The sequence below is a fragment of the Esox lucius genome, chromosome 20, assembly GCF_011004845.1.
Source record: "Esox lucius isolate fEsoLuc1 chromosome 20, fEsoLuc1.pri, whole genome shotgun sequence".
NCBI classification, from domain to species: Eukaryota; Metazoa; Chordata; class Actinopteri; order Esociformes; family Esocidae; genus Esox; species Esox lucius.
The window spans coordinates 45166923-45178982 of NC_047588.1; the positions used below are offsets into that span (position 1 = coordinate 45166923).

A 12060-nucleotide genomic window follows, 5' to 3' on the forward strand; every position below is an offset into this window, starting at 1 on the left:
AACATAGTATAGCCTTTACAGAACATTTGTAAAATAGCTGTGGTAGAAATGTTCTTATTCTATAGTACATTAATATCATATTGCTTATTCTAAGTATAATCCAGTCATTTAGTAAGGCCATCGTGTGTTTCGACTCTGCTCACTTGTACAGGATGTGCCTACAACAGATAGCTCTAGTTTTGGTTAAACTTCTCAAGGGCTGTAAACATCTTGTTATCTTTCTAAGCCATAGACATGTAGACTAACCATGCAAAGGAGGGGGACACATTGGGCTGTACTGAATGTATATAGACCTGAGCTCCACCTTCAACAGAGAGCTTTTGACCTGACTCTGTTGAGTGTTGTTAACTGCTCCAGGTTTATAAATCTTGAATAAAGCTTTACTTGTGAAAAGAATCTACAGCCTCTGTGCCTTTCCCATTAGTGATTTCCACGACACAGACAATTAACAAGATTAAAATTACTTGAGGGCAGAAGGAGGGCAACAGGCACAGCACTTGCCTTTATATGGGACTTCCCATCCGACAACAGATATCTCAGGAATGAACCAACAGGCAGGTCAAGCTGTTGTCAAACAATATCCTGCCATCTATCTCTGTGCTGCATCTGTTCCGAAGCAGATCCAAGATCCCGGCCTGGAGTTCAGGGGTCAGAGACTGGTAGAAATGGTCCTGCTCTGTCATGAAGTCTAGAAGCAGTTCCCCCATATCATCTCCCTTAGTGAAACAGGCTGTAATGTCCAGGGTTCTTGGGATGAGGTGCTCATCATACTTCAGTCCCAGCTGGTCAAGGTGAACCTTGATGTCCCCTGCAGACTTGTAGTCAGAAATGGTTTTGGTGCATAGCTCATCCCTGTAAGTCTTCCACAGGGTGTCCCAACCACTGGTTTCTGGATATGGAATCAGAAAAAAAGAATAATACAGGATAATCTCACCACTATTTGTAGATATTGTAGAAGGGTTTTATTGATTAGTAACAGAGCTGACGTACTGTGTACTAACCTGCTTCATGAACTATGAGCAGTTTGCTGTTGTCCTTCAGAAGACTGTGGAAGAACTGGATGGTTCTTGGGTAGTCATTTACATAGTACAGCATCTATGGGAAGTATAATGTTCGCATTTCAAAGGTACATGTTAGTCATTAAGCAGACACTCCTATCTAAAGAAAATTCGTATTAGTGCAATTGTCTTAGGTGGAACCACTGAACTATGTAGTAACAATTATGTGCAACCTACTCGTTAAAATTGTTATCAGCAAAGTCAGCGTTAGAAGAAAGAATAGAAATGCAAGTATTATTTTACGAAAAGCATCAGTGGACTGTGCGGGGATGGGGGTAATAGAGACTGATTTAAGATACTCTTAAAAAATATATTAGGTACTCTTACATTTTTTTTGAAAACTGTGCTGTCTGAGCTGGTTCCACCATTAGGGTGCCTTGGTTATGTCCATAGCGTTTTGTCAAAAAGTTGTTGTCAATAGAGTTTTGTCCAATATGGTATTGTCAACAAGGTTTTGTCAATTGGGTGTTGACAATCAGGTTTTGTCAATAGGGTGTTGTCAACACAGTTTATTCAATAGAGTGTTGTCAATAGGGTGTCTTCATTTGGGTTTTGTCAATAGGGTGTTGTCAACACAGTTTATTCAATAGAGTGTTGTCAATAGGGTGTCTTCATTTGGGATTTGTCAATAGGGTTTTGCCAAAAGGGTTTTGTCAGCAGGGTGTTGTAAAAAGGGTGTTGTCAATAGGGGTTTGTCAATAGAGTGTTGTCAATTGGTTTTTGTCAATAGGGTGTTGTCATTGGGGTGTTGTCAATAGGGTGTTGTCGATTGGGTTTTGTCAATAGGGGTTTGTCAATAGGGTGTTGTACAAACTAAGGACTGCAGCCAACCGAACCTCAGCTTCATCCCCTATGCGCTCTAGTAGACAGTGCCGCTACATTCTACCCATGACCAGCAGGTTCAGGAACAGCTTCTTCCCACAGTGCTTTGCACTGTTCAACTCTCATCCCAAACTGTCACATATACAGCATGGCCCCACTTCCAGACTGTCCAGAGGCCCCCTCTCAAGTGACCATAACTCATTATATAGTGTTGTATGTGGGGTTACGAAATGTTGTGTGTAGGGTTATTTTGAGTTAACAGTGGGGTTGTTGCCAGTTGGACTATATAGTATTTTCAATGGGGTATTAAATAGTATCAGTGGGCTTGTATAGGGCTGTCAAGGCCATACACCAAAAACACCATACAGTGGGGAGAACAAGTATTTGATACACTGCCGATTTTGCAGGTTTTCCCACTTACAAAGCATGTAGAATTCAGTGATTTTTTTTAATGGTACTCTTCAACTGTGAGTGACTGAATCACATTGTATGATTTTTAAGTAATTCATTTGCTTTTTATTGTATGACATAAGTATTTGAAACATAAGAAAAGCAGAACTTAATATTTGGTACAGAAACGTTTGTTTGCAATTACAGAGATCATACGTTTCCTGTAGTTCTTGACCAGGTTTGCACACACTGCACCAGGGATTTTGGCCCACTCCTCCATACAGACCTTCTCCAGATCCTTCAGGTTTCAGGGCTGTCGCTGAACAATACAGACTTTCAGCTCCCTCCAAAGAGTTTCTATTGGGTTCAGGTCTGGAGACTGGCTAGGCCACTCCAGGACATTGAGATGCTTCTTACGGAGCCACTCCTTAGTTGCCCTGGCTGTGTGTCTGGGTCATTGTCATGCTGGAAGACCCAGCCACGACTCATCTTCAATGCTCTTACTGAGGGAAGGAGGTTGTTGGCCAAGATCTTGCGATACATTGCCCCATCCATTCTCCCCTCAATATGGTGCAGTCGTCCTGTCCCCTTTGCAGAAAAGCATCCCCAAAGAATGATGTTTCCACCTCCATGCTTCACGGTTGGGATGGTGTTCTTGGGGTTGTACTCATCCTCCTTCTTCCGCCAAACATGGCGAGTGGAGTTTTGGCCAAAAAGCTCTATTTTTGTCTCATCATACCACATGACCTTCTCCCATTCCTCCTCTGGATCATCCAGATGGTCATTGGCATGAACTTCTTCCGTTTTCCAATAATTGGGCCAACAGTTGTTGCCTTCTCACCAAGCTGCTTGCCTATTGTCCTGTAGCCCATCCCAACCTTGTGCAGGTCCACAATTTTATCCCTGATGTCCTTACACAGCTCTCTGGTCTTGGCCATTGTGGAGAGGTTGGAGTCTGTTTGATTGAGTGTGTGGACAGGTGTCTTTTATAAAGGTAACGAGTTCAAACAGGTGCAGTTAATACAGGTAATGAGTGGAGAAGAGGAGGGCTTCTTGAAGAAAAACTAACAGGTCTGTGAGAGCCGGAATTCTTACTGGTTGGTAGGTGATCAAATACTTATGTCATGCAATAAAATTCAAATTAATTATTTAAAAATCATACAATGTTATTTTCTGGATTTTAGTTTTAGATTCCTATGATAAAAATTACAGTTCTACATGCTTTGTAAGTAGGAAAACCTGCAAAATCGGCAGTGTATCAAATACTTGTTCTCCCCACTGTAGGTGTCTTTCACTTAATTATAAATTGGTGACCAACACAACTACAACAGTAAACAGTTACATCATTCCCATGGTATACTCTCTCACATATTGTCTCACACAACATTCAGCATTTTGGAATCTGCAATAGTAGCAATCCCAAAAAATCCAAGATGGCGGCATGTATGGTCTGATGTGTGTGTTTGTCCTCCTACCTATACTCATTTGATTGCCTTTATGCACATATATGGACATATATAAGGAGTACATTATTTTATTTTTTTGCAGATTCTATGATTGAGCTCTTTGGTTTTTTAGATGAAATAATTTTTATTGGATTATGGACTACTTTGCTGCAGAAAAGCTTCCATCTCCAGGCTCTACTTGGATCCTGAGGCCTTGTTAGCCTACAGGCCCTAGCAGTCTAGCTACCATCTCTAGGCTCCAGGCCCTAGCAGCCCAGCTACCATCTCCAGGCTCTGCCTGAATACTGATGCCCTCCTAGCCTCTCAAGACCCTTGCAGCCCAGCTTCCATCTTCAGGCTCTACTTGGATACTGAGGCTCTGTTAGCCTCTCCAGGCCTTAGCAGCCCAGCTACCATCTTTAGGCTCCAGGCCCTAGTAGCCTAGCTACCATCTTCCTTCTCTAACCCAGCTCCAGCCCAGCAATCATCTCTAGGCTCTAGGCCCTAGTAGCCCAGTTGCTATCTTCAGGCTTTATTTGGATCCAGAGGCTTTGTTAGCCTCTGCAGGCCCGAGCAGCCCAGCTACTATCTCTAGACTCTAGGCTCTAGCAGCCTAGCTACGTGGATACTGAGGCCCTGTCAGCTCCTCCTAACATCTTCTGCTAACATCTTCTGCTAACATGGCTCTTCTCCTAATGCTGCTTTGTTCATTGTTTGTGCAGAATCTAAGATCAAATGATTTATACTGGGTGAGTACATCTTGCAACATTTGTGGCTCTTTGGACATAGCAGACATTGGATATGGATTTAACTGCTCAGCCTTTGTGCATTTCCCTCAAATGCCAAAAGAGTTAGCAGAGGACATAAATTTAGCCTGGTTGCTACCCAGAGATATTCTTCAGCTTCAAAGTCTTTTGATTTTAAATGACTATTTTGCATTTGATGGCAGACATTACTGGGACTCTCATTTTAAAAACTCTACAGATTCTTCATATACTGATGGTAAACAGAGATGGTTAATATTTTTATTGCTGCTTTTATCCGGCAATGTACAGCCAAATCCAGGCCCTGAGTTGCAGTGTATTTCATTGCCATCTGATGTGAGATCCATGTCTGGTTTGAGTGTAATTCACCTTACTGTTCGCAGTTTGTTACCCAAAATGGATCTGCTTAGAATTTGGGTGAATTCAACAGATGCAGATATTGTTGTGCTATCTGAAACCTGGCTGACAAAATCAATCACTGACATGGATATTGGAATGGGTGGTTATAATGTGTTTCGTGCTGATAGACCAAGGAAGGGTGGTGGGGTTGCTATTTATGTTAAATCTAAATTAAATGTGAAGTTAGTCTATTCAGAATCAATTGGTAAGCAACTAGAATTTTTGGCAGTAAAGGTGGAGTTGGCCAAGGGCCTTTATGTTACTGTTGTTGGGTGTTATAGGCCTCCTTCTGCCCTGAGTACTGCATTGCAGACTCTTATTCAACTTTTATCCAAAATGGACTACTCTGAAATTATTTTAGTAGGTGATCTAAACTGGGATTGGCTGAAACCTTGTTCAGATGAATTTAAGTCATTTTGTGATTCTGTTAATTTTACACAGTTAATCAATTCTCCCACTCGTTTAAATCTTAAGTGCCATGAGAAATCCACCTTAATTGATTTAATTTTGACTAATGTCCCGCACAAATTTTCTGCTGTTGGTGTTTTTTGTAATGACCTAAGTGACCATTGTGTTGTTGCTGCTGTAAGGAATACCAAGATGCCTAAATGTAAACCTCGCGTAATATGTAAGAGGAATCTCAGAAAATTTAATGAACAGGGCTTTTGCCATGATTTGTTTAATTGTGATTGGAGTAGAATAGAGCTGATTCCCGATGTGGAGTCAGCCTGGATCTTTTTCCGGGATAGCTTTTTGCAAATAATAAATAGACACGCCCCACTACAGAGATTTAGAGTTAAGGGGCGGGACAATCCGTGGTTCTCTTCTGAGCTTGGAGATATTCTTCATGACCGCAATTTAGCTTGGGCTAAAGCAAGAAAAACGGGATCTTCGTCTGATTGGCTTATTTTTAGGCAGTTAAGAAATAAATGTTCTTCTTTTATTAAGAAAGCAAAATCTGACTTTTATCTGTCAGCCACTACTAACACCTTAAATGATCCCAGAAAATTTTGGAAGGCTATAAAATTACTTTCTCTAAACAAAGATAGTATTAATGTTCCTTCTTTTATTATGAAAGAGTCTGCAGTAGTTCATGACAAGCTGGAGATAGTGAACCATTTTAATGAGCATTTTATTCAGTCTGGTTCTTTGTTTGACACTGCTTGTCCTTATACTGTGACACCTTGTAGAGATGAACCAGTCTCTACAAGTGTCTTCAATCTCACTCCATTTTTAGTGGCTGATGTTCAAAAAGCCCTAAAAGGGCTGGCTCCTGAAAAACCTTTAGGACCTGATCTTATAGAGCCCTATTTCTTAAAAATAGCTGCAGACTGTGTAGCACAGCCTTTAACATACCTTTTTAATCTTACTTTAGAGAGCAATACTATTCCCAAAATATGGAAATCTGCATTTGTTTGTCCTTTATTGAAAGGGGGTGACCCGTCAAATTTAAATAATTACCGGCCAATTTCTAATTTGTCTGTTTTGGCCAAAACGCTTGAATCCCTGGTGAGTGATCAGATGAAAAACTTCTTGCATGTTCAGGACATTTTATCCCCAGTTCAGTCAGGTTTTAGGAAAAAACATAGTACCATCACAGCTGCAATGAAGGTGATAAATGATATCTCTGTTGCTCGTGACAAGAAGCAGCACTGTGCATCACTGTTTATTGATTTGTCAAAAGCCTTTGACACGGTCGATCATGATGTCTTAAAGATTAGGCTTCTTAATTCGGGGTTTTCAGAGAATACTGTCTCTTGGTTCTCAAACTATCTTACTGACAGAACCCAGTGCATTAAGTATGATGGTGTTCAGTCTGGTATTTTACCAATCCTTAAAGGGGTTCCACAAGGTTCTGTGTTAGGCCCTTTTTTATTTACTATTTATATAAATAACCTTAATCGGCATGTGTCTGATGCAAACTTTCATTTTTATGCAGATGACACAGTTATTTACTGTTGTGCACCCTCTCTTAAACAAGCCATTGCACATTTACAGAATGCCTTTACTGTGGTCCAAAACACGTTGCTACAGCTGAAACTTGTGCTCAATGCAGAAAAAAACAAATGTATGCTTTTCACGGGCCCCCGGAATAGACCGCTGAATTTTCCCTCAGTGACTACTCTTGACGGATGTGAAATACAGACTGTTTCAACTTATAAGTATCTTGGTATTGTGATTGATGATTGCCTATCATTTAAGCCTCATGTTCACTGTCTAGTGAGAAAGTTGAGGCTAAAATTGGGTTTTTATTTTCGAAATAAGCTGTGCTTTTCTTTTAATGTAAAAAAACGGCTAGTGGCATCCACTTTTTTATCTGTGTTGGACTATGGTGATATATTTTATATGCATTCATCTGTTAAATGCCTTCATATGATTGACGCATCCTATCATGCATCGCTGAGATTTATTACTAATTGTAAAGCTCGCACTCACCACTGTGAGCTGTACTCTCGTGTAGGGTGGCCTGCTCTGGCCACACGGAGGCTTTGTCATTGGTACACATTTATATATAAGGCTATTCTTGGTGTGCTTCCATCCTATTTATGTTCACTTCTTATGAAAAAAAGTGCTGGTCATTATTCTCTCCGTTCTCAGGCTGTTGTCTTGCTTTCTGTCCCACATGTAAGTACTGAGCTGGGTAAAAAGGCCTTTGTTTATTCTGCTCCCTTTACATGGAATTTGCTGCAGAATAACTTAAAACTCAGTAAATTGATTCCTTTGAGTGTTTTTAAGATAAGAATGAGGTGTTTTGAGTTGAACTCCCTCACATGTCAATGTTTTTAATTGTGATTTCCTTGTAAGTGCAAAATTGGCTTTCGAATTGTTTTTATTGGTTTGTTTGTCTTTATGTGTTTTGTTGTGTCTTTGTATGTATGTAATGATGTGATGTGGTTCAGCTGCCTATCTTGGCCAGGTCTCCCTTGCAAAAGAGATTTTTAATCTCAATGGGCTTTCCTGGTTAAATAAAGGATATATATATATTCAAGGTTTGAACATTGCAGTTTTTAATTAAAAAAACAATAGGTTTTTCTATTACTGATTGAGATAGAGAGCTGCCCCTGTAAGGTTTGAGCGTGACCATAATGTGGATGTGATGAGAGCTGCCCCCGTAAGGTTTGAGCGTGACCATAATGTGGATGTGATGAGAGCTGTCCCCTGTAAGGTTTGAGCGTGACCATAATGTGGATGTGATGAGAGCTGTCCCCTGTAAGGTTTGAGCGTGACCATATAGTGGATGTGATGAGAGCTGTCCCCTGTAAGGTTTGAGCGTGACCATAATGTGGATGTGATGAGAGCTGCCCCTGTAAGATTTGAGCGTGACCATAATGTGGATGTGATGAGAGCTGTCCCCTGTAAGGTTTGAGCGTGACCATATAGTGGATGTGATTAGAGCTGTCCCCTGTAAGGTTTGAGCGTGACCATAATGTGGATGTGATTAGAGCTGTCCCCTGTAAGGTTTGAGCGTGACCATAATGTGGATGTGATTAGAGCTGTCCCCTGTAAGGTTTGAGCGTGACCATATAGTGGATGTGATTAGAGCTGTCCCCTGTAAGGTTTGAGCGTGACCATATAGTGGATGTGATTAGAGCTGTCTCCTGTAAGGTTTGAGCGTGACCATATAGTGGATGTGATTAGAGCTGTCCCCTGTAAGGTTTGAGCGTGACCATATAGTGGATGTGATTAGAGCTGTCCCCTGTAAGGTTTGAGCGTGACCATATAGGGGATGTGAGCCTCCAGTACGACCTTGTGATAGGAAGCATTTATTTATTGAAAGTTGCACGCCCACCAGCATGAGGACACACATGCATACATACACACAAATGTTCCAACTACTGCTTCGTTTAAGAACATGATGGAGCCCTTTAGAGCCTTTTACCTGAATCATGTGTATGAAGTCAAATCTCTTCATGTTTCCTTTCTCTTTGACCTGCTTCTCATAGTCTTCACATGTCATAGTGTGCCATGAGAACGGTATCTTTTGAAGGCTTGGAGTCCTCCTCACCAATGCTATGAAACAGTTACAAGACAAACAGGCAAAACATCCAGTTTGAACATTTGATAATCAGTGATCAAATACAGTTTATGGCAGGGATGTCAAACCAGTTCCATGGAGGGCCGAGTGTCTGCAGGTTTTTGGTGTTTCCACTAAATTGGTTCCCAGTTCACACCTAAACAACCAGGTGAGGGTTAACCAATTAGTGACCTAATTAAGTACAATGTGAGAGCAGAAACCTGCAGACACTTGGCCCTCCGTGGAACCAGTTTGAGAATCTTGTACTCTATAGCTTGGTGCCATCAGGAATACTTTGTGAAACAGATGGAAGTCTTGTTGAAACTTCCTGGTACAAATAAAGTTTAAATAAATCAGTACCTTTGAAGTGGTCAGAGAGTTCAATGCTGGGTTCCACTATGTCTGCAGATAACGGGGTGGCTGGGAGTTTAGACTTCATTATAGACAGGATGTAGGCATCTATTTCCCCTGAAATAGACAATCATAATGTATCAACAATGCTATATGATTATAACCATTACCCATCCAATAGCCTAGCATAGGCTGAGATTCCCCTCCTCCCCAATTCTTTCAAAAAACAAAATGTCAGTTTCTTTTTTGCTGCTAACATACTTCAGAAAATTTTATATTTTGAGGCAAGTTGATGTAATGTTTTGTTATTTAGAAAAACATACTGATGTAGGAAATAATTAAAATAATGAATTCACTTGTTTAAAGAGAAATAAGTAGGCAGTAGGAGGATCTTGCTCCTTTATGGTTGATCATTTCTTTCTATATGTAGGCAATGGAACAATCTTGCTAATTTATGGTTGATCATTTGTTTCCATTATGTAGGCAATGGGGCAATATCTTTCCTTTATAGACCAAGATAGCGGCATGTGTACATCGCAAGGCTCAGCATTTACCCAGTTTTTGCAAATTAACAATAATCTACTTAATTGTTCTTAGCTAAGTTACTCAGTACAGCCTACCAGACACTCTATACAGCTGACAAGAACTCCTGGACATTGGAACTCCTGGACATTGGAGCACATTGCACTGAAACTCCACCCAGACAACCCCTCCCCCCATCCACAGCAGCCTTTTTGACCAGTACTTTTTGAGGAGGCTGAAGAAAGCCTGCCTGTCCTCCAAGATCCTTGTGAACATTTACCACTGCTGTATTGAGAGCATTCTGATAAACTCTGCCACAGTGTGGTTTAGCGGTTGCTCCGTGGCTGACCGGAAGGCCCTGCAACAGGTGGAGAAAACCGCCCAGCACATCACTGGTGCCCAGCTTTCTGCCATCGTAGACCTCCAGTGCAAGCAGTATCACTAACCATACCCCCCTGCCTCCCAGGGACCTTGTTGCACTACTCCCTTTGTACTACCAGACTCTGACACGTCTTGCGTAGTCTGAACGTTTTCAGTTGTTACATGTATGTGTCTACCTCAGGAACCTCACCGCTGCTATCCCTGCATTTCAGTTACATATGCACCTTGCACATTCAATTTGCCACTTTGCACATTAGAACTGCCATCATGCTTGTATTTTTACAGTTGTTACATATGTGTGTCTACCTTTGGAGACCTCATTGCTGCTATCTCTGCATCCCGGTTGCACATGCTACCTTACTCCTTCAATTTGCCTCGATTGCACATCTAGAATGACATTTAGAATTACCATCTGTAACCGCACAACTATTATAACAAACATTATACTTAATACTTAAATGTTCTGCCCTCCTCTATTTGCCCTAATTGCACATCTATACATTCCACTTGTAATATACGTAATACTTGTAAATACTTGTACATTTTCTGCCCTCTTATATTTGCACTTCTGGTTAGGTGCTAACTGCATTTCTTTGTACTGTACTTGTTCAATGACAATAAAGTTGAATCAAATCTAATCTTTATGGTCGATCATTTATTTCTATATGTAGGTAATGAGGCGATCTTCTTCTTCTCTCCAATGGGGTGATCTTCCTCTCTCCAATGGGGAGATCTTCTTCCTCTCTCCAATGGGGCGATCTTTCCCCTTTACAGTGGATAAATTGTTTCTAAAAATTTGTTTCTAGCAATCTAATAATTTAAAGACTGGTTGGCGCAGTTCCTCAATCCAAAATAGTATGCTAAATAGTAATAAGTACATTGATGTTTGTAAAACAGCACCACATATTTTGTACTTTAATATACTTACATCACATGACAGGAACCAGCATTTTTATAAGTATGTATTTGAAATGAATTAGGAGAATATGCGTTTTATGGCTTTATGAGTAAAAAAGTATATGTTGGTCCACATTTTACAAGCAAACAGTCTATCTCAATACAAAATTCCATATTTCCTTTCTGTCTATGTTGGCTGTAGCAGGGAAGTAAATATTTTTTTTAACTAGCCTACAGTCAAACAAAATTATTAAAACCATAGTGATAGCAACAATTTGAAGTTTAATATCCATAGTAAAGTGCCATTTAATCACTTACCTCCACCACTTCCAACACCTAGAATATCCACTTGGGATTTCCTCTGTGCAATTCTACCAAAAACAAAGAGAATGTTTTTAATGTATGACAGATTTTATGACAGTTTTAGTATTGGATCAGTCAGACAGAATTAATTGTACATTCATGATTACCTGTTGATCTCTCCAGGGAGAACCCGGTCAACAAACCCCTGGATTACCTTATGCTCTTCTGAGTGTTTCAGGTAGAACTGGAAACCCAGTAAATTTCGGCCCTCATACCCAGGTGGCTTTTCGCTCATTGCTGCAGACTGTAAAATCAAATCTTATTTTCAATGAATTATCAGATTAAGCAATTAAATAGAAAAAACTAGGAGAAACATTGATCACCTCGCTGTAATGCAGAGTGAAATGAGAGCCTTTGTCTAAATAGTTAGATCCCTTTATCTCACTCTCTTTCTTTCTCAACCTCTCCCTCCCCCAACAACCCCACCCACCCCCTCCCTCTCTCTGCCAACCTCTCCCTCCCCCTCCAACCCCCCCACCCCGTCCCTCTCTCAGATTTATTGACAGTATTAGTCTGTTCAGGGTCCATTCCCATTTAGTAAATTAGTAGATAAATGTCTTTCTATTTGAAGCTCAACAGGGATTTGTGTAAATTACAGATCCAGTGTTCAGATAGTTGGTTAATCTAAATACTACACATAAACTATAGTTGGT

General features: G+C 40.5%; 1 protein-coding gene across 2 annotated transcripts; it reads right to left on the reverse strand.

Annotated features, from left to right (window-relative positions):
- Positions 1–219: 219 nt before the first annotated feature.
- Positions 220–11816, reverse strand: LOC105009038 (histamine N-methyltransferase). Of its 2 annotated transcripts, XM_020041011.3 has the most exons (7): positions 11731–11816; positions 11515–11651; positions 11363–11415; positions 9254–9361; positions 8759–8889; positions 1002–1095; positions 220–889 (listed from the first exon to the last, which is right to left on the reverse strand). In XM_020041011.3, exons 2-7 carry the CDS (start codon positions 11640–11642, stop codon positions 537–539), a joined length of 867 nt encoding a protein of 288 aa, XP_019896570.1. In that variant the 5' UTR covers positions 11643–11651; positions 11731–11816; the 3' UTR covers positions 220–536. The 2 variants fall into 2 exon arrangements, with proteins under 2 accessions (XP_019896570.1, XP_012994564.1); XM_013139110.4 differs by having other exon boundaries at positions 11515–11759.
- Between the last annotated feature and the right edge of the window lie 244 nt (positions 11817–12060).